This window comes from Cygnus olor, chromosome 1, assembly GCF_009769625.2.
Source record: "Cygnus olor isolate bCygOlo1 chromosome 1, bCygOlo1.pri.v2, whole genome shotgun sequence".
Lineage (NCBI taxonomy): Eukaryota > Metazoa > Chordata > Aves > Anseriformes > Anatidae > Cygnus > Cygnus olor.
In genome coordinates, this window is record NC_049169.1 from 152,359,791 (window position 1) to 152,382,317 (window position 22,527).

The 22,527-nt window shown below is 37.4% G+C and overlaps 1 protein-coding gene across 3 annotated transcripts in view; it reads left to right on the forward strand.

Annotated features, from left to right (window-relative positions):
* TMTC4 (transmembrane O-mannosyltransferase targeting cadherins 4) overlaps positions 1 to 22,527 on the forward strand; it is a 50,329-nt gene that overhangs the window by 19,124 nt on the left and 8,678 nt on the right. For 2 of the 3 annotated variants that reach the window (XM_040537959.1, XM_040537951.1), the window contains exons 6-13: positions 5,174 to 5,239; positions 6,578 to 6,675; positions 8,764 to 8,856; positions 12,097 to 12,258; positions 13,039 to 13,241; positions 14,875 to 15,046; positions 15,131 to 15,262; positions 22,382 to 22,461. In XM_040537959.1, the coding sequence (XP_040393893.1) occupies positions 5,174 to 5,239; positions 6,578 to 6,675; positions 8,764 to 8,856; positions 12,097 to 12,258; positions 13,039 to 13,241; positions 14,875 to 15,046; positions 15,131 to 15,262; positions 22,382 to 22,461 (1,006 nt within the window). The remainder of the gene's footprint in view (positions 1 to 5,173; positions 5,240 to 6,577; positions 6,676 to 8,763; positions 8,857 to 12,096; positions 12,259 to 13,038; positions 13,242 to 14,874; positions 15,047 to 15,130; positions 15,263 to 22,381; positions 22,462 to 22,527) is intronic. The other variant, XM_040537967.1, reaches the window with a different exon arrangement.

Here is a 22,527-nt window from a genome sequence, read left to right on the forward strand (position 1 = left end):
GTTTATGATATTTGCTTCATGTGAGTAATACTTGGCATGGATCTTAAATAGGGGAACAACTGTGTGCTCATATGCTATGACTTCTAAAAATGACTTTGTACTTGGTTGTGTGTTTCTGTTTTGTTCTGTTCTTTGTAGTCTTCCGTTAATCATCTGCTAGTTCATTGCTAATATAATGAAACATGCAAAGTAGGCTGTAGCAATGAGTTTTGTGAATAGTGGAGGTTTTCCTTTAGTTTGGAAATGTGTAAGTCTTCTATGTGAAAGACAGTACTGTTCAGATAAGGGGGAGTTTGTTAGCTATTTTGCAATTGATCAAGAGGTATTTACTACTCATAGAATTATTAAGGTTGGAAAAAACCTCCGAGGTCATCTGGTCCAACCATCCCCCTACCACCAATGTCACCCACTAAACCATGTCCCTAAGCACTCCACCACCTCCCTGGGCAACCCGTCCCAATGCCTGACTGCTCTTTCTGAGAAGAAATGTCTCCTCATTTCCAACCTGAACCTCCCCTGGTGCAACTTGAGGCCATTCCCTCTAGTCCTGTCACTAGTTACCTGTGAGAAGAGGCTGACCCCCAGCTCCCCACACCTTCCTTTCAGGTAGCTGTAGAGAGCAATGAGGTCTCCCCTGAGCCTCCTCTTCTCCAGACTAAACAACCGTTAAACATTTGGGCCCTGATTTTTTTCAACTGTGTGCCCAACTGTTCATGTTTGAATGCATTGGGAGGGCGGAGTTGCATGTGGAAAATCTATCCTTTTATTCTTTTAGTGGGCAAATGAGAAACCATAACTTTTTTTGTAGAATTAGCACTAAATTTTGTTTGTCCAAGATAGTATAATTTAGGGTTAGATGATCACTCTACTGTAGCCTCTATGTAATGAGTTTGAGGTACTTGGCGATGTTTAGGAATGCCATTTGCTATTGTAGTTTCATTATTAAGTGAAATGCTGAGCTGCGCTGCAGTAGTATGTACATTCAGAGAATTGGAGACACACAGGGAGATCTCAGGCTTAAGTTAACTCTAACAATGGATTCTTACTTTATCTTCTAAGCTAGTGAATTCTTCCTGCTCTTTATAGCAATGCACTTAAACATGCTTAAATGACTTCTTGAACTGCTCCAAGTTTTCACCTGGTTACACCCTAAGATGCTCAAGTTGGCTTTGAGGGAGGAAGTGCTGAATGCCTAAATGTCTGACTTGATAATTGTTGTTCTGAAGTGCTTGCTATGTTTTGTTTTGCTGTTGCTAGCTTGACTTTAAAACTAAGCTTGGTACTCTAAACATGTAGTATTTTTCTTCATATCCTGAACTTACTAGGAATTTGTATTCATTGACTTGTGGATTTAGGACAATGTGGGATAAGGTCTCTCAAAAGAAGTAGGATTAGCATCTAGGAAGGCAGAGTTGAGGGGTACCACAGTAAGCATATTGCTCATAAATTTAGGATCAGTTGACTCCACGCTGTAAAACACTTTCCTAGAGCAATTCTGCAAACACAGTGCTTATACTTGAGTTCAGCAGCCTGAGTGGAGGAGCCCTCAAGGCTTCTTCATGTCTTACACAGGTATTTCTTTGGATCCCCTTGACTTTCAGACTCAAGGTACTGGTGAAGTGGGGTCATTGAAACACCCTTTTTTGTTGGTATAGAAACAGTGTATTTTTCCAGCTTAAAAAAAAAAAAGGCAAGTACTCTGTTTATTTGGCGTGCTTACAATCTTGTCCATCTGTTAGAGTGGCACAATGCCCACTCACAATATGGTGTACCAGTTTCAACTAGGTGCAGGTGCCAACCAAAGATTGGTTTCATTTTCTAACACAAGATTTTTCTGGTGGGAAGCAGTGCCGTATTAGGGGAATGTGCTTTGTTAGACTGATTACTTCTGTTGGCATGTGTGTATCTTATAATAATAATTAGCACTTTTGTAGTGCTTTACATTTTCAAATCACTGTTAAAAATTGCTTGAAGACATTGCTGAATGCCAGTCTTTTGTATCTATTTTTCAGTCCTAGTTTAGTACCAAGATTTCTGCAGTGAGGATATGGGGGGTGTTTGTGCATATTGACCCAGGCAAAAGCACAAGATAAAATATTCCTTAATTAAAATGTTCTTTCTTTGAAGTTTAATCACAAACTGATAATTTTTTATAATATTACAGTTCTATATATGACTGTATTGACTTTTTGAGACTGCAAAATAAAGGAACTGAGATTATGGTTTTGGGAAGGAGATCGTGATGCTTGTTTCTCATCTTTTAATGAATGTATCTATGGAATTGTGTTTTTTTTGTTGTTGTTGTTCTTTACCATCTTTTACTGTATTTGAGGGTTCCTACATAAGCTTGGCTACACTTTACATGCTGAGACATTTCTGGCATCTGAGACTTGAGATGTTAATAACACAAGTCAGTTTCTGTACAACTTTGAACGTGTGCCTATTGAATAGCATTTGATTATCAGTTTTCAAGGCCATTTCCACAGTTTGTCAGAGGAATTCTGACTTCTCCTTAATATGCTTTGTGGCCATTGTAGCCTGGCAACACTTCTGGACCTACTCAGAATATTCCTTATTCCATCATCCAAATTTTTAAAAATGCCTAATAGAGCTAGATGAAAGGAAGACCCAATCCAGAATGTCTTTTCCCATTTTGCACAGTGGCCTAGAGTCTTAGTGTAGTTTTACAACTGTTACTTTTATCCATTCTATAATTTCATCCACCCCCTATTATTTCTTGCTTATTTCACACTGTCTCCAGTGGCATTATCATGCCTTCCTGAAGTCAAGGTTTACAGGTTTGCTCTCATCCAGAAAGCCCTCTTTGCTCTCCAAGTCAGAAAACTATACTTGATTTAAGCAGCTGTAATATGTCTTTGGAAAACAACTAATCAGACACAGACACAGATTTCTAGGTTGGAAGAGACCTCAAGATCATCGAGTCCAACCTCCGACCTAACACTAAGTACTCCACTAAACCATATCGCTAAGCTCTACATCTAAACGTCTTTTAAAGACCTCCAGGGATGGTGACTCCACCACCTCCCTGGGCAGCCCGTTCCAATGCCTAACAACCCTTTCGGTAAAGAAGTACTTCCTAACATCCAACCTAAAACTCCCCTGTCGCAACTTTCGCCCATTCCCCCTCGTCCTGTCACCAGGCACGTGGGAGAACAGACCAACCCCCACCTCTCTACAGCCTCCTTTAAGGTAACTGTAGAGAGCGATAAGGTTGCCCCTGAGCCTCTTCTCCAGGCTGAACAAGCCCAGCTCCCTCAGCTGCTCCTCGTAAGACTTGTTCTCCAGACCCCTCACCAGCTTGGTTGCCCTTCTCTGGACTCGCTCGAGCATGTCCATGTCCTTCCTGTAGCGAGGGGCCCAAAACTGAACACAGTACTCAAGGTGCGGCCTCACCAGAGCCAAGTACAGGGGCACAATCACTTCCCTAGACCTGCTGGCCACACTGCTTCTTATACAGGCCAGGATGCTGTTGGCCTTCTTGGCCACCTGAGCATTCTGCTGGCTCATATTCAGCCGACTATCAACCAATACTCCCAGGTCCTTCTCGGCCAGGCAGCTTTCCAGCCACTCATCTCCCAGCCTGTAGCTCTGCTTGGGGTTGTTGCGCCCCAGGTGCAGGACCCGGCACTTGGCCTTGTTGAACTTCATACAGTTCATACGTCATATCCTTTTGTTTTGGAGACTCATCTAGAAAATACTTTGTGTATTTTTTTCTGGACAATTTCAACCAGTCAGCTTGGCTTTGATGCTTTAGCTTTACTTTTCCTCTCTCTTTTACCCTTCAGTAGTAGACATGCAGGCATGATGGGGTTTTTTGGTTGTTTGTTTTTAACTCCAAGCTTCTGGAATTTCATGCATTTTGCATGATGTCTCAGAGGTAACAGTTGAGATTACTCTGTGGTGTATAGGACCAGTTGGAATAAATGTAATCAATTGCTGTAATTTAAAACAGATTAACTTCCCTGTAAATTCCTTGTTGTTTTTGTTCACTGTTCTGCTTCTATTCTTGCTCCTTTCCTGATGATTTTGTGTAAGCCATCTAATTGCAACTGACCTCTTTGTGAAAAATGAAGCAAAAAGGCACAGAACACTTCTATTTTCTTGGCAATGTCCATTTTCTTTCTCATTGAGTATTGGAATAACTCCTCCTTTACATAAATTGTCTTTTTCCTTTTATGATGCAGCTTTTATGAATTTCATGCTGTATGAGTGCGCTATTGTTATACTTGTCCTTGATAATTTGAACTTTTTCTCCCTGTTGCTTCTCACACTGCAAGTTATCAAAGCATTTGTGAATCACTGTGTTGGTGTTTCTTTGCTGTATATACTTCCTACCAACTTCCATGTTAACATGGTCTTTATTTGTGCTCAGACATCCCAGCTTCTCTCCTCCAGAATTTGATTGTGGGAAGAAGAACCCTCTCACCTGAAGAAAGTATACTTCAGTAAACTCAGTGAAGTCCACTGACTTTGTTCAATGTTCTCCCTTTCACGCTTACTAGGAATGAGTGATCGTTATTTTGTCATCACAGTCGATTAGCTTGCCTTCTATCTTCACCTCCTGCCAACTAGTTTCTTTCTACCTTATATAAAAAAAAAAAGAGAGATTTCAAAAACTGGATGAGCAGTCTTGTGTTGCAAGCAGTCTGAAGAATTGAAGGTCTTCAAGGGATGTATTTAGGACAGATTCCTTTTATTCTTAGCAAAGCTTATATAAAGAATTTTGAAGCCCCGTTCTCCATGAACTGTGTGCGTATTGCAACCCTGAAAACCCTCAGTTCTGTATATGTGATGTGAATTAGAGTTTGCTCATTGCTTTTTTTTCAGTTACAACTAAAACCTCTTTAGTTTAGCCATTATATATTTTGTATTTCCATGTTTTGTTTTGGTATTGAAAGGTGTATGACTTCTTTCCTTCAGGAGGCTTTCTTTTCAGTTTATAACATCTGCACCTCCAATATTAACTCTGTCCTCACCTGCAAGGACATAATTTGGGATGGAGGGAAGAGGAACAAATGCCCACTAGATTTTATTGCAATGAATTTCAAACATCTTAATATTCACTTTGTTGAAGCTTTAAGTCTTCGGTAAGAAATGAGTGCTTCTAAAACTTGTTCCTCTTCTTCAAATCTTCTGCTGTCTGCTACAAAAGAAGTGGTCTGCCTCAAAATGAGAGAGGAAGCCAATGAGCCAACGTCAGTAGATCCTCAGACAGATGGTTCGTATCTTACTTGTCAACAACTGAGTTAGTATGCTAATTTCCCTTTATCGTCAGTGAAAAGCAATAGCTGCTTCTCTGAACTGCATTTAAGTAGGTAACTAGATCCCTAAAGGGTTCTCCTTCTTTCAACCAGTTAGAAAGGAAGCCTGATGTTCTGTTCTATTCCATTCTGTTCTCTTCTGTTCTATTCTCAGGTGCCTCCTTCTGGTGAAGTAAATCTTACTTCTTCCATTTGCCCTCTGCGTAGACGATTATTGCAGTTCTGTTTAAGTGCTGAGGATCCAACCTGCAGTAGGAAAGAACTGCTCTAGAGATCAGGGAGAATAAAAAAGGGGTTCAGTCGATGAATATAGAGTTCAACTTTTGTTTTTTTTCACATGGCAAATGATTCTTGTGATGCCTGTAGAGCTCATGTTGCTTGAATCGAGAAACTCTCTCTGAATGAGCTGAGTGTTTCCCTCTTGCTTGCACCTGTGGAGTAGAGGTTGTGACAGACATGTTTTTATGTGAAGTACCCATGTACTGTGTGTGTGATAGTACCTTGGCTGTAGTCAAGCTTATTGTTAGATCAGTCTCAGAAATGTCTGCTTGTAGTGCCGAAACTCAGCTACATGGTGCAGTCTTTAAAGATTTTTTTTCTACTAGAAGCTGTAGCTACTCTTGATCTCTTAACCCCAGAGTTCCTCACCCTGCTGTAAAACTGCAAGAACTAACTGCTTCTCTGATCAGATGCTGAAATTATTGAGCTTCGTGGCATTCCACAGCAGTACTAATGAAATGACATATAGCGCTTGCTAAATGTAGCAGCCCTGGAAAAGCAGCTCATTGTGCCTTTGTACATTAGGCTACTGTTAACACAGTTTGTGTGTGGTGCTGCTTCATGTGTAACCATTAGAAAGAATTTCTTGTTCTTGTGGTAGCTCGGAGGAGAGTGGCCAGTAATGATAGAGCTGTAGCTAAGGATGATAAATGAGTCTGAATATTGGGAATTAACCTTTTCAGATGATGAATTGTGAAAACTATATGAAGCTTCTGCCATTCTAATTAGTCTGGCTAAGACATCTAGCAAACAGGGAGATTTCTAATGTCTCTGAGAATAGAAAATGACTGCAATAAAAGGACAAATGCCAGCATATTGCAGGAGGTGCCCAATGCTTTTCAAGTCTGTAATGCTTTTCAAGTCTGTGTATCCAGATTTTGACTGATATAAAAGATTGTGAGATTAAATGCTGGTTGTTTGTTTTTGTTTTACTTTTAATTCTAACTTTAATTTAAATTTCTAACTTCACCTTTAAATGTATAAACCTAATGTTATGGTATGCTTTATTTTGACAGATAAGGAAGGACATAATTTTTCTGTGTTCTGGGTGCTGGTGAGTGTTCTCCTAGGTGCAGTAGCCATGCTGTGCAAAGAACAAGGAATTACGATACTGGTAAGAATCCTCTTGTTGACTGATTTTTGACCTTAGCATCTGTCAGCTGCAGTTGTAAAGTCTACAAGGATGAATCTTCTCCACAACTAATTTCGTGAACATCTTTTTGTTCTGTTCAGAAAACTAGTTAATGTTGACTAAAAACAGTATTCCAGTAGAGCTCTCTTGATTGTATCCCAGCCAACCTGCTGGAATTTGTTTTATCTTTTGTAAGCAGTTTGCATGTATCTGTTAACTTCTTGCAAAATTTAAGATTCACGGTGTTAGTTTCACTGTGTATCATGTTCATTGGCCTTGGTTTTGAATGTATAATTGTTGAGGTAGTGGGTCTACAAACATCTCTCTGAAGTCTATGAACAAAGACATAACTGGAGGAGACTGTTTTTTGGAAGCTCCACCCTCTTGCTTTTTTTGAACATTCCTAATTATAAGTAGGGTAATTGTTTATGTATTTCTAATACTGAATCTCTTCCATCTCTTATGTAAACAGCCTATGCAAACAGATGTACTTACTTTTCATGTTCAGTTTACTCTTGGTTTCTGTTACTGAAGTGAAGATAGTCTGATTTGGGTGATCCAGTAAGCCACCTGTAATGCTACATCAGTGATGTTCACCTTTTGCGTAGTTGTATATCTGTATAAGTAAATCTGATTTGTAGCTTTAATTGACGTAGATAAAGCAATCAGAAGAATTATTTGCAGCAAGGACCTTCTCAGCCTTAGAAAAAATTGTAGAAGAAATTACTGAAAACATCTTGCTGTAGGACATTATTTTTTGATAGACGCTCACAGGCTGATGTATTTTTCAAAGGTATCTGTGAGGAAAACAAGTTCTCTTAAAACATAGTGTGATTATTTCTTCTAGTGGTATGAAGTAATTATTTGAGCTAGCAGACACAGAATTGTTATTTGATCTGGATTTTTTGTTTGCTGTTGCATTGCTAGGGTGATGATATTTATCCTTGAGTTGAAGGGTAAAGGTCAGAGTGATGAAGGGATAAATCACACATTAAAAAGATTCCTTGTAGGCTGAATGTATTTTTCAGCAAGATTCTTGCTTTCCTACTTTCCCAATCTTCATGTAAGTGAGCCATAAGCCTTGTAACTGCCAGCTGATCTCTCTATGTGGAACCATCCAACTCTCCAGCCTATCTTCTCTTTTCTCCCTTTGACTGTTGAAAAGAGACTTATGGCCTCCCAGTGTCCTCACTCTTTGCCTTGCCAGGTGATATTTTTACTGACTTTTTTTTCCCCTTCTAGTTTACAGGACATTGAGGTAATTTCTGAAGGTATTAGGATGTAGGCTAAGTATTCATGAATTGTCATGTTTGGTGATTGCTGGAACACTGAGGTTGGATTTTACTGGTGACCTCAACAGAATTATCTCATTGACCTCAAAAGAATTACCTCTGGATATATTTTTTGTTTCTGTGGGGGAAATATGTGCAAGTATAGTCTAGCAAAGAGCTGAATATCCTCTAGTTTTATGTGTAGTGGCTGATGTTACATAGAACTCTGCTTTTCTTTTTCAGTAACTTCCACTGTGTGTATTGATGTAATTGCAAGAAAAGAAAGCCTGATACCCATGTAAAATCTTTCTCAGCCTTTGCTTGTTGTGACAATTTACGTACCTTTTAATATTTTTGAAACCTGTCAGTCAAAAGATACCATGCTGCACAGCAAAAAAAAAAAAAAAAAAGGCTTAAAGAAACTCCACCTTTCTTGGACAGAAGCCTTACCTCTTGACTGCAGCATTTGCACTGCAGAACATTTAGGCAAGAAACGCTGTTGTAACCATACATATGGGGTGTAGCTTGCTGGTACGTGGTATCCCCGGTATATCCCGGTATCAGATGTAGCAGGAGCATACACATTACAATAATGTGATGTTCTACTCGTCTGAGCTCAGGTTGTTAATTTCTTATTCTGCCATTGTTACTAGCAAGGCATCTATTATCTACTTGTTTGAAATCAGAATTAAGATATATGATAGCTCATGGTAGAATTGGAATATAAGGTGCATTTCTTAAAAATTGGTTTTGGGTAGCTACTTCATCTTACGTTCTTACTTCTATTTTGGTTGCTTAGGGTTTGAATGCAGTGTTTGATGCCATGGTGATTAACAAGCTAAATGTTTTGGAGTTCATTCAAAAGCTACTACGTAAGGACAAGTTACTGGAGGTGAGTCCTTAGAGGTTTTATTCATTCTTGCTATTCAGACAGTCATGTACTAAAAGACAAAGATAAAACTTCTGGCAGTTTTGTTTTTGCTGAGAATTAAAGAAAAGTGAGAGGTATTTTCAGTCAGCTGAGTAAGACAGTGGGCTGTGACATCTTCTCAACATGAGTGGTAATGGAATAACGTTAGAAATGCATTGAATACAGAAATCCATTCCATGCTTCTCTCAACAATATCTTAAAAATTCCATGCTTCTCTCAACAATATCTTAAAAATGTGGTGTGGAAGAGCTGACTGCTTGATGCACAAGTTCTGCAGGGTCAGAAGCTAGAATATGAGCTACCAAACAGGAGACAGTTCCGAGTAGCCTGGGAACTTGAAAGTAAAAATGTTTAAGCACAAATAGTCACTAAGGATTGAATTTTTGACTTTTGTTGGTACTGCTCTATCTAATATTGGCTCAAGTGGAATGTAACACCTCGTATTTGTTGTGAGATTGTGATCATAAGCAAATCACAGAAACATTCATCTTTAGGTGAAGAATTGGTAACAACCAAATAAACAGCCTTCTAGAACATCACTGCTGTTGAACAGCTAAACCATTTGCCTCTCCCGTGCAAGCTTCAGCAAGGCAAAGGAATATTCATTGGAGCTTGCATTGATCAGTGGTTTCACTGTAGACAAGTCTTGCTCATATTTCTGAGTAACAAGTCCTACGGGACTTTTAAATTCCTTCACAAAGAGTGAAACGGAAATGTTCTTGAGGAGCTTTGTGGGGAAATCAGTGAAATTGGAATCTCTAGAACTGAAACAATAGATTTGGGCAAGAATGGCTGAGGGATGGAGGAGTACTTAAGGCAGCAAATAAGAATGCTGAAGAATTGAGTTGTGTAATGGGACTAATATCAACTAGCATGAGGAAAAGGAGGAGTCAAGAGCTGTAGAGGATTAAAGCAGATCAAGTTCAGAATTAAAGCGTTGGAAATGTGTCAGAGGTGAACATTTTTTGGAGGATTACTCTTGAAGCATGAATAGCTCAAAGCATTGTGCTTCTGTTTTGTGACTTTTAAACAGTGATGAAAAAAACAGTGAAGAAAGCGTTGTCTTTTTTTCTTATTTTAATAGAAGTAATTAATTTTAGCTCCTACCAGCTACAAAAATATGTTCTGGTCTTTTCACTGAATTGTATTTAAAGTTTGTTTTGTTTTGTTAAATGTCAAGTCTTAAATTTTCTTACTTGCAAATTTTTTTCCTCTTGATTTGAGAGATAGGTTTCAGTTTCATGCCAGATGTCAGTTAACTCTAAATCAAAGACCGTTAAGACGTACGGTAATGCTTCTTCGACTTTTTAAATTCTGCTTACTAAGAGATTTTGTGATTTGTGAAATGTGACCTTTGAGGAGCTACATGTACTGTTAAATGAAATGAAGTCTGGGATAAGAGTTTTAGTTTAGTTATTCTGTAATAAGACATAAATTGTAACTATGCTGTTTTCCTTCGTAGCACAATTTTGTTCCAAAAACAGTTTTTAGGAATGATTTCCATTGTATTGACTTTGGCTGCTGAGATGTGCAAACTGGAAATAGCCATTTGAGCACAAAGGCTAGCTTATGTAAAATCAACAATACAAACTTGTTTCCGTAGGCATTCAATTAAGTATTTTATGATGACTTTGTTGTCAGCTACAAATATTAAAAACCCATCTGAATAATGCTTTTAAACTTATTTTTCTATCATTTTAGAGAATAAATACCTTCAGCCAGGACGTTGTTGGATCTCTTACTTTATGCAACAAGCCTATTTTTTTCTTAGACCTCAGAAATAAGTAATATCGATCTCCTAAATAATTGCATATTGCAGTCATAGGTAATAATCAGCGTGTCAGCTGCTATGGTGAACATATAGAATTGATCATGTATAACTATCAGATAGGTTTTTAAAGATAATAGAAATATATCAAATTAAGGAAGGAAGGTAGGGATAAACGAGAGCCAAAGGTGGAGATCACGTGACCATATTTTTCAGGATCCAGTGAACTTTTACATGGAAAAATCCACAGTTTATCAACATTTTCCTCTTCAGACGTGTCCAGTGGGGTGGGAAGTGACCCCTCGTTTCAGAGAAACTCTCACTTTCGATCTTCTGCATCTCTAATGACTTACCAAGGCTGCATAGGTTAACTTCAGCCATCAGGTTTCAGGCAGCTCTAAGGGAGCCCCTACAGCACTGTAACACAGGGACTGGGAGAAAAGCTAGGTCCTTCACTTCCCATCCGAGTTAACACTTGCTAGCTGGGTAGGGTGCTGGAAGACTGGGTTTGCATTTGAAGTTGTGACGTGGGTATCATTATAGTTCATGATTTTCTTTCCAGTCTCTGGAAAAGGGTGAAGAACCTCTGTGGCACACAACGGTGTTTGTTTTTCTTTGGTTGTGTTTTTTTCATTTATGAAACAGGTGCAAGCATGGAGAAGAAGAGTTATAATTCACAGGGAAGAAGCAGAAGTCTGTAAAATTTAGCTTCTATAACATCACTTCTCTGTGTGGACTCAGATTTCTTGCTTTTAAGTGAATTGCCTTCTTTAGACCATAATGTGTATGTTATGAAACCTGTAATGTAAATCAACTGAGTTAATACTATAGATAAAACAGGATTATTTCTTTTATAGCTCCTGGATAATTTTAACCTGACCAAAGTGATTTTGGTGCCTGTGTGTCATTGGCTTTTTAATTGCATTTGATTGTGAAAAATTTATTTTTTCTTTTCACTCAGCTTCAAGTTGTGCAGTTTTCTTGCACTCATGTAATTTTACCCCTAAATAGACCTAAGTGGAGAAAAACTTCTGGTGACAAAAGGTCAATCAGAGTAATTTAAAACAAAATTCATGGGAAAACTGTCCTGCATTAATGAGTTTAATGTGGTGTATACTAACAGCTATATTCTTCACAAATTCCTTGTCAAAAATTGATGTGTGAAATTATATCAACTATAAAATTACTGAGGATTTGTAGAAGAGAATTCTTCAATAAGTGTTCTGATTGATAATAAAATGAAAATGTTTGCAAAAATATTTTGCAATTAATTGTAGTAAAGCTCGAGACCTTTCTTGTAACTGCAAAAGAAAGACAAACGTCAGTTGATAGCCTCTTTTTTCTGAGATGGCCACAAAAAAGATGTGAATATAGTCAGGATGAGAAAAAAATATCGTTTGTTTTTATTTCTTATTATTTTTTCTTTCCTGCAGAATGCTGGGCTATTAAGAAAGGGACTGCTTTTCAGGATAACTCTTCTGATGTCTGGAGGGGCTAGTATACTTTATGTCCGCTGGAGGATTATGGGCACAGGGCCACCGGCTTTTACTGAAGTAGACAACCCAGCTTCATTTGCAGATAGTCTGTTTGTGAGAGTAAGTTATGAAGCTGATTTTTCTTTTTTCTGGCAAGCTCAGAGCATTTGTCTTTGTCATCAAATTAAATTTTCTTTTCTGCGACTCAAAGAAACAATAAAGCAGGCAGTCTAAACATTTTGAGTTGTGTGATGAGTCACCTTCCCTTGTGCTTCTGTGAAGATCTTTTGCAATTTGAAGAAAAAATATCTATATATTCTTTGCATTCAATTTAGCATGCTCTGCATGCATGGAAGTACATTTCCATTTATTCACTACTTGTCTCGTGCATGCAAGGGTTTAGCTTTCGCTGGGTTTCTTCCTTTTTCCACATACTGTTTGACTCTTCATCTGTTCTTTCACAATTGAAGAAAATAGCATAAAGTTCTGGTCTGGTGCATTTGGAGTATGTATTGGCTTTATACCTCTGACTGTATTAAATATGTCTTTGGAGATGAAGACTGAAAGAAAGGTGTTGTCTTTTGACATTTCCTCCTGTTCTGGGAAATTATTCTTTCTACATGTGGGTATTGGTTGCACAGTATAGAACTGCATTTCCCTGCTCTGAATAGGAAAACCACGTAACTATATTAAAAATAATAACTTCACAGCTATAAAGTAAGTAAATATTAAAGTAAGTAAATATGTAACTAGATGTAGTATAACAGTATTTAAGGTCTCTCTTTTTGTATAAGAAATATTTTGCGATAGCAGAAATGATAATAAACAAGAACTAAAGTTTCTCCCCCTCTCACTTAAGTTTAGTATCAAATAAATGTTTGTTTTCTTTTTGACTGACAGGCTATAAACTATAATTACTATTATTCATTGAATGCATGGTTGCTGTTATGTCCCTGGTGGCTGTGTTTTGATTGGTCAATGGGCTGCATACCCCTCATTAAATCCGTCAGCGACTGGAGGATAATTGCACTAGCAGCACTTTGGTTCTGCCTAATTGGCCTGATATGCCAAGCTCTGTGCTCAGAAGACAGCCATAAGAGAAGGTAAGAGACAGTGATGAATTTTAAACGCCCGGACAACTTGAGTACAGTATTATTTTGTTAAATTCAGTACTGATAATTTTAACAATTCAGTGGAACCAGTGTCTAGCAAATGCAGTTCAAATAAATATTTATAGCTGTCATTACAGTTCATCCCAATTTGAGCCCATCACTGTACACAGGCTAGTGGGAAGCAGACTTAGAGGGGGAGGTATGGATGGCTGCTTTATTTTTCTCGTGAAATGGCATTTTGAGATCCTTAACACTGTAGGTGGTAAAAAGTAATCTCTGCTCAGAACAGAATAGTCTGTGTCTGCTGTTGCCCTTGCTTCTTATAAGTCATCTCCTTTAATCTTCTCTCCTAATAATGAAAGAGAAAGGAGATGTCTTGAAAGGAGGTAGAAATGCTGGACATACTATTAAAAAATAGAATGCTGACCATGAGGAAACAACTTGTACTTTACCAAAAGAAACTAAAAATTTGCTATAAACTATTCTGTCTTATTAAGGTCTTCTGTTTAACTTCTGTAAACTTTTGTCCGTTCCTATGGGTTTTATGTATAATTAATTTCTCAGCTCTTTAACATTTTTCAGCAGCTCAGTCATAATGAGGTCATCCTGTTTTTCAGAGTACCGAATATTTTCTTTTTATTTCTATGGTATTCTGTAATTTAATTTCTTTCCCTGTGTCTCCCCAAAGGCTATCATCCCACTAGGCTTCCTTTCCTCTATTCCCATAATCATTTGCACAGATAAAACCATTCTGAAGGGGGTTTACACTTGTTACAAGTGTCTTCGTGTTTTCTTTTAAATACTCACTAAGCCAATATTGCTGAACAGGTGTTGTTTTTTTAGTAATAATAAAGACAAAAGTAAAGTGAAGGCCAAGGACAATTAGGGAGGAGAAGAGACTAAGTACCTTACTCTAGATTTGTCATTTACATTACAGTATAGAGACTTATTTGTAATAAACTGGAGTAGAAAACTACCATGCCTGTGGCCTGACATGGACATAGGGTTCCTATTCTCAGTTGTCTTAAGTTTTCTATAGTGCATAGTTACCTGCTGAGCGTTACTCATTCCTAACGTAGATACCTAAAACAGGGAAGATGAGCAGCCTTTGAGAAGTGCCTCTCTCCAATGACTGTGGAGAGTGTAGATGAGTAACTTTCACGTGGTTAAACACAATGGATTCTGCTATTGATGTCTTTGTTAGGAAAGACAACACTCTCAGTAGGAAACGTACCCAAGTTCTTCTTTAAGTGAAATATATTTTTTTCCATGTGTTACTGCCTTATTAGTTCCAAAACTAGACAGCTTTTATCGTTAGTTTTTTTGCCCATATATTTTTAATAGGAATTATGTAATTAATGTTTAATGGGTTTATTTTTTTCTCTGGAAGCATGAACACTGCTTTTCTGGGAATTATAGCTAGGATTTTAAAACTCCCTGATAGAAAGTAGTGTCAAAATGTTATTGAAACATAATCAGATTTTGTTATTTAGCTCCCAAGGGTTGCTTTTGAATGCTCTGCTCATGTGCACATCTTTCTGTTTATTAAAAAAGTTTATATGTTGAGTGGAAAAGGTATTCTATTAAACTTTGTGGTTAATTTGAGAATATTTCTTGTTTGCAGAATTCTTACACTGGGACTTGGATTTCTTATTATCCCTTTTCTTCCTGCAAGTAACCTGTTCTTCCGTGTAGGATTTGTTGTTGCAGAGAGAGTCATCTACCTCCCCAGCATTGGCTATTGTATTCTGTTTACATACGGATTTACTCTCTTGAGTAAGCAAGCCAAGAAAAAGGTACTATCAAAACAGTCACTAAGGCTGATGATGAAGTGCTTGAGTTGAATGGTTTGGTTCTTAACTTGTTTCTCTTTCTTTAAGAAAATTCTTGCTGTCGCAGTACTTGGAATCTTACTGATAAACGTTATGCGCTGTGCGCTCCGCAGCAGTCAGTGGAGGTCAGAAGAACAGCTTTTTAGGAGTGCACTGTCTGTGTGCCCTCTCAATGCAAAAGTAAGTCAGTTGTGGACTTTTAATCTTTTTTTTTAAGAAAGCGTTTTGAATTTTGGAGTGGGAGAGGTCGTGTGTAATTGATGTGTTGTGGTATAGTAGACCTCAGTCTTGATTGGGGCAAAAATATGACACACAAGACACCTAAATTATGGTGTTAAAACAGTCAGTACACAGTGCACAGTCAATACCAGACAGTGCAAATTACAATTTTGTATCGTTCTGAAATTGCAATTCAGAACTTGGGGGTGGGAGTGAGGAGGGGGAAGAGAAAGGGGAATATAATTCAGGAAAAAGCATCCAGTCAAATCAGATGTGCTAGGAAAATCTCTTAAAAGAATTGTATGCATAATTGCAGATTATTACAACAAAATATCAAAGAGGATGTAAGTAAGTTGAAATGTATTCACCTGAATAATTCCTATGCTATGATTTTAGAATCTTCTTTCTGTACCTTCCAGTGGTGTGTATAGCCAGCACGGCTAAGGGAGAAAGAAGCATATCATCTGTTTAATTGCAGGACATGGGGTAAAATCTTTGCTCCTACTTCTGCTCTTTAACAGCGGCTGAATGAGTTAGGTAGTCTTCAGACGCAAGCAATGAGGAGAGCTGCAATGTCCCTTGCAAGTCTTAGTGAGGGAAAAAGTCAGAGATGGGACTGGGTAAGATGTTTCACTGCACTGAGCATCAGTGTAGCATGGTAGACTGAATTTAGCCTGCCATTAGACGTGAGCTCTGCAGCAGTCTTTGATAGCTGGGACTGGGATCTGTTGGAGCGTACCACAGAGCCCTGATGTTGTCTGAATTTTAGGACACGCTATCTTCAGTGAGCCTCAGAACAGGAATCCACAGCTTCTTAATAACAACATATGGATGTTTTGAAAGATTAGATTTCTGTAACCGAGAAAATACAGATCAAGATACAGAGTTTAAACAGCCAAGAAACCCTCAACTTTGTGGAGGGAGTGATAAACTTAGCACATATTGGAATACAAATAGGCATCAATGAGCTCTAAAATGCATTTATGATCAATATTTACAGCATGGTAATATCTTTGAATAATCTCAGATTTTGATACGTAGAAAAAGAGCTGTAGTATTTTATTGTGGCAGTGGTAGGCAACCATCTCCTTCTTAATGACGACCTCAATGTATCTTGTCTTCTGAATGACAAGTGCATACTATAAATGGAGCAAATGCAATCTGTTTCTTTGTGTGTAGCTCCATCCATCTGCTATGGCAAGAGTACTTTAGACAGATCCCCACTCTGCCTGTGCTCCAAGGTCCTTGGACACAAGCCACGTCTGGCTGGGAAGCTGTGTAGCTGTGTTCGCACAGTGCTGTGCTTGAGCCGATAATCTGTGTGCAAGCTACTGAACTAATGCAGCTGGTTCGAAGCCAATGAGTGTACAGGGAAAATGAGCTTGTGTTTGTCAACACTGGGCCCTCTAGACATGCCTGGACTGTACTGCTACTTGCGACAGCTTGCACAAATGGAGAGCATGGTGATGTGTATGGGGAGGTTTTTATAGACTCGCATTCCACTTTTCTTTGAGTCTCTTTGAAATCACATTAGTAGGGAACTTGGCTAGGCAAGAGTGTTAGAGAGTCCATGTCTAAAAGCCAATCTTTTTTTTTCTACATGGACTTCAGTCAATTTTGACCAAGATAAATGCAAAAATGGAGCTAGGTTCTGTTTTGATCTTTTCTTGTCATGAAATTGCAGACTTCCTTTAAAGCTGACTCCACAGGACTTTTTATTGGTCCATTTATTTCAGTGCAAGGCTGATGCAGACCAGAAGATGAATGTAGATGATAACATGTTTTTTATTATTTTTCTTGGAGCATCTTTAATATGTGTAAAGTGCTCATGCTTTAATTCCCCTATGTAGCAGGGCCCTAGAATCTCCAGGTGTTTCCCAACTACCAACAAAAGCTCCTAATTCAAGCTTTGTAGTACAGCTCTTCTGAATTCCAAATTGTCTGTATATGAGCAGTGTAAAATAAATTTATCTTGATTCTAAATAGTGCATTCTCTAATTTCAGACTCACCTTCTTTGAATATCTTTTTTAGATAGAGGTGTGGAAACTACAATAAATCAGATTGTCTGGCATAGTAGCAAATCTACCTCCTTCTGATGAATGCGTCTGGCTCAAGATGGTGAAATTTAATATCGTTTTCAATAAACATGGCCTAGTAATTTTGGAATGTGTTGGAAATAATCAGGTACCATAACGAAGTTACAGAGATTTTTGACTTTAAGTTCACGATACAGAACAGTCTGGCAGCTCCGTGTCTAAAGAGAATCTGTTGCATATTTTTAAATATATATGTGTGTGCATTTATTTATTTGAGAGAGAAAGGAGCATGTTATAGCTGTGTCTGGTAGTATGTCACTCTTGCTTGGTCCTATGCTTAAGTTGGTTTGAAAGGTTGTTAGACTGTATACAGTGTATAGTATACATCTTGAATACACTTAACAGTATTTTGCTTAGATGAGCAAAAGGTGCCTGTATTCCGTTTCTATTTTTTTCATAGTATATAGTACCTTTATATAATACCTTTATATAATAAAGGTATTTATATATAAAAGTATATAATACCTTTATATAGTATAGGTTCACTGAATTCCTGGAGTTCAATGGTGGTAAGCACTAGTGTGAGTTAGAGCCAGGCCTCTTTTCTCTACTAAGGCAGATTTTGTGAACAGTTACATAGACAGTTTCCGCCTGATATGTTAATAATGTGTTACAGGTAGTTTATAAATTTGGGATGATTCCGTGCTAATGGCTTAGAAAAGGTTCACTGGATCTAATTTAGAATCTTTTCATTGATGTCAGTATGTTGCAAGTTAATCCTGGAGTGCTTTGTTGAAGTACTGGAGTATCTAATTACAGGCTATGATGAAAGCCTACCTACAGTTTTGCTATATTAGACTACTTACTGGCTTGGGATTCATCCCCTTAGCTTTAGACGTCTATATCTGAGCAAGACAGATAGGCTCCCTTTATAACTGGGAGGAGAAACTCCCTTTTAGCATGTTTTATCGTCACCTTGAGCTATATGACTGACACAGGCCAGAAGGACTGCACCCTGTTCTGTGTGTTTCTTTCCAATGATTCTGAAAGAAGTCCTGACAACTGCCTCAGATGTGGATGCATAAGGTGATGTGAGATTTTGTCCTTCTACTGCTGTTCGCTATTTCTAGACATTGCTGTATTGCTCTTCACACTCTGAGTTTGGTACGCATTGTTTCCTTTAGATTTTTTGAAGATTACTCCTGAAGATGTTCATCTTGTTGGCTTTTTCTGCCATGCAGTAAGTTACTGTTGGAAAAGTCAAGTTACTTTTTTCTTCCCTCTTAGCAAAACCAGGGCAATTTTTCAGAATCCAGAGATGGTTCTTATTTCTGGATGACTTCTTTTAATTAATTATATAATTAAAATTTGCAAGAATACCATTAAATACGTGAGAAATAGTGATCATTCTTTTTTTGTAGATTGGAAATAGTTAAATTTAAATGTAAACAGTTAACATTCTCCTTGCCACCAGCTTTCCTTTACCATATAGAATTTAATAAACATGATTTTTAAGAAGAAAACACTTCAGTAGCAAAACCTCTGAAATGCTGAGGAAGGAAGTTACAATACTGTGAAAAGAACGTGCTACTAACCATTCTTTGTTCTTAATGTTTCATGACAAACTTATATCTCTGATAATAGTTTGCAAAGACAAGCTGTTCTAATACTGAAAATGTACAACGGTCTTGAGACTTTCTCAATTCTTGGGCTAGGCTGTGGTGCCATGGTTATGTTAACTTTAAATATGGCATGCCTGTTTAGATAACCAACTTTTCTCATGGGGTATTTTTAGTCCTTTCCTCTTTCCTAATTGCCCTCATTGCAGAGAATGCTGTGTTGTTGTTCATCCCTGAGAAATGTTCATTTTAGAGCTATTACTGTAAAGTAATTACCTGTTTAGGTTTGATAAAGGAGCAAGTGGGCATAATGTAATGTGTCATTTCCAGTTAATATCCATCATTAATGCTCATCTAAAAATGAAATGGTATGTCTGCTCTTAAATGTTTAATGAGGAAAGGAAAATCCTTTCCCAGGTTGTCCTGGGCAGTATCAATCAAAGGCAGAAGAAACATCTCTCTAGAGATTAAATTTAAAACATCACGCTGCCCCCCTCATTTTTAAAAGGCAGATTCTTCCCTCCCACTGGCATATGGAAAGTGTTTGTCCCCACGTTGTGCAGATAGGGGTCATAGGAGAGAGCAAGGAGAATTACAGCCTTGTGCTTAGTGGAGGGCATGTAGATTGTTATAACCCTGGCTGAGGGGAGTAGAGCAAAAGGCTCACCTTGGCAGCTCTCTCTAATGGCAAAAGAAGAGAGAGACATGGCTGTTCAGCAAAAGTAACCTGCACCTTTCAAGTGATTCTGTATGCCTAAAAAAACCTCCTGACTCTGCTTTTAAAAGTTATTGCATTTAAATATATATAGATATTTACTGCATATTTACCCATTGAAAATTATCTTGAAAGCTCTTTTTGTCGTTGGATATTTATGTTAGACTGAGGGGTTCTTTTGGTTTGCTTGCTATAATTTTTCTTCTCTTACTTTCTTTGTCACCAACATATTTAGAGGAGCTGAGGCTTCAATTTGTCTTGAAGGGAAGCTAGGAAACACACATACAACAAGGAACTCTTCATTTTCAGGAGTATTGTTTAGAAATATCATTTCCTTTCACGCAGAAACTGTATCTGAGGACAGAAGAAATACACTGTAAATAGTCTTGTTATTGGTTTTAATACTATAATACATCTTTCTAGCTCAGTTCACAGAATATGTATGTACACTTAATATTTCATTTGATGTTTTGACTCTAAATAATTGATATCTTTTGGATTTTTGCAATACACACAATTCTGTTTACATGAGAAAAATATGCTTTCCACTGCTGCTTTAGATGGAAATGGATGTTAAGAAGCTCCACACTTTAAGAAACTGAGGAATAAGTAGAATTAGAAAGTGAAATGCTGACTGGTTGTTCATAACACGATATAGCTAAAACATATTTTTTGAATTTTTTTCTTGTATGCTATGTCCTCAGTCTTTTAATCAATTTTTTTCTTGCAGTAATACTTATGATTTCTGTAAAATGTAAAACAATAAGAAGAAAGAAAGGCACTCAAAACTATTTTAGAGGAAGAAATTGAATGTAGTCTTAGTTTGCTGATATTGAAATGTGAATTCAGGTATTTTAGGGGGTAATATACATTATCGAGTGAAGTCTTCCTTGATTTTTTTTCTGTTTTGCAACAAGTTATCTTGTATCTGGGAGCACAGCAAAATTTAATAACCTAATTTGCTCTAGATAGTTTTTGAGTCTGTAAACTTCAGTATATATAATCACAGCAATCCAGTTTGGTAAGAATGTTGTCATAGTGTGCTGAAAAATTTCCTGAAGAGATGATACAAATAACACTCAGTCCTAAGAAGCATTTTTCAAGGTGTATCATTTTACTGTAATGACTCATTGGAAAGCAGTGCTATTCTATTTTTTGTCACAGTCAAGTGATCTTTGTAAATGGCTATGTGTTGATATAAATGTACCATTCTGTTGCTTCTTTGGAGTGGACCTTGTCATATTTTTATGAATGTACAAAGGAAGTCCCTGGATTTTTATTTATTTTATTTTTTTTACTTGAAAGCTGTACTAGAGCTTTTATGGGATGCTGAGTTTGTGTGCCTTACAGCCTAAGGAGCTGCTTCTGTGAAAACTTAGTAAGCCTTACAGCATCTTTGCTGTCTTTAAAACCAGTGAAACTACTTTTTCACTTATTCTATAGAGTATGGAAAATAGTTTTAATTTGATTTGTTGGTGGTGTGTTACAGCATAGTCACGATCATATAGAGGTGGAATTCAACAACTAAATACTATAACAGATTCAAGCATAATTGTGTGTGCTGGATCAATGGGTCCCAGGTATTGTGCCAAACACAATGAAAATTAATCCTTTGATGGACACATGAGATGAAGTACTGTTTTGACTGTATAATGTGAATTAGAGTTATCTAAATGTATTGCAAACCTATATTTATGTACTTCAGACTGAAGTAATTTCAGCATAGTGTTTTTGAGGAGATTTAAATCAGATTTTCGAGATATGGAAAAAAATACTGTGTGAGAGTTCTAGATGAGGCATACAACTTAATTTCAAATAGTAAGGTAATTTATGGAATGAATTCTGGTCTAGTTGCAGTGAAGTCTATTTGCAGCACTTGGTGCTCAAAACACTTATTTCTAAACTTCAGTCTTCCTTTGACCAGGTAATGTAGTCCTAAAGTAGGATACGAAATGTCTTCCAATTAAGATTTTTTCCTGAAATTCCTACCTAATCCTTTAATCCTTATCATAAATTCAAATGATAAGGATCCTCTTCCCCTCAAATGATAAGGATCCCAAAGCCCTAGATCTTCCCTTCGTTCTCTGCTTTTTAACAGTCAAGGTCTTCAACATGATACCACACTTTTTTTTTTTCCAGAAATGTTGTTTGCATTATTATATCGAGACAATAATAGCTGGGTCTTTTGCAGGGCTGGGGGGTGAATGCTGGTTGGCATTCTTTGTGGGTTTTCTTTGTTTTGAAATATGGAGCTTAGCTTAATTAGACTGTTAATGTTGATTTTTTTCTGGCTTATGCTATAGTGAAAGCAAAGTTTAATCAACACATACTGCTGTAGTTTATCTTCTGCTATGCTGGATTTGAATGAGTCAGCTTTTCTCTTAGTCATCTGACAATGAAGGACAAGAGGTGTCCATATAAAAAGTCTTAGGCACAGTGTCGTGACCTCATTTATAATATCAGGGAGTGAAAAATCTTTCTTAACTAGCTAGAACAGGTAAGTTAATTTATTAATTTATTCCTCTGATTTTTATCTTGCTGTTTTCATTGTCTGTATTGTCCAGTCTTGAGATCCACCTGCAACATAAAACAGTAGTGAATGACAAAAATTCCGACTGTATTTATGTGGAGTCAAGTTGCTAAAAATTCTTACTCCAAAAAATATCTGACTGTGTAGTATCTGGCTAAAAAGTTCATCTGTGTTTTCAGGTGCACTACAATGTTGGCAAAAACCTGGCTGACAAGGGAAATCAAAGTGCTGCAATCAAATACTACAGAGAAGCCGTAAGGTATTAGAAATTTTACTGCTTTATTGAACTATCCTAAAATTGCTTTAAGGTTTAACAGGGAGAAAA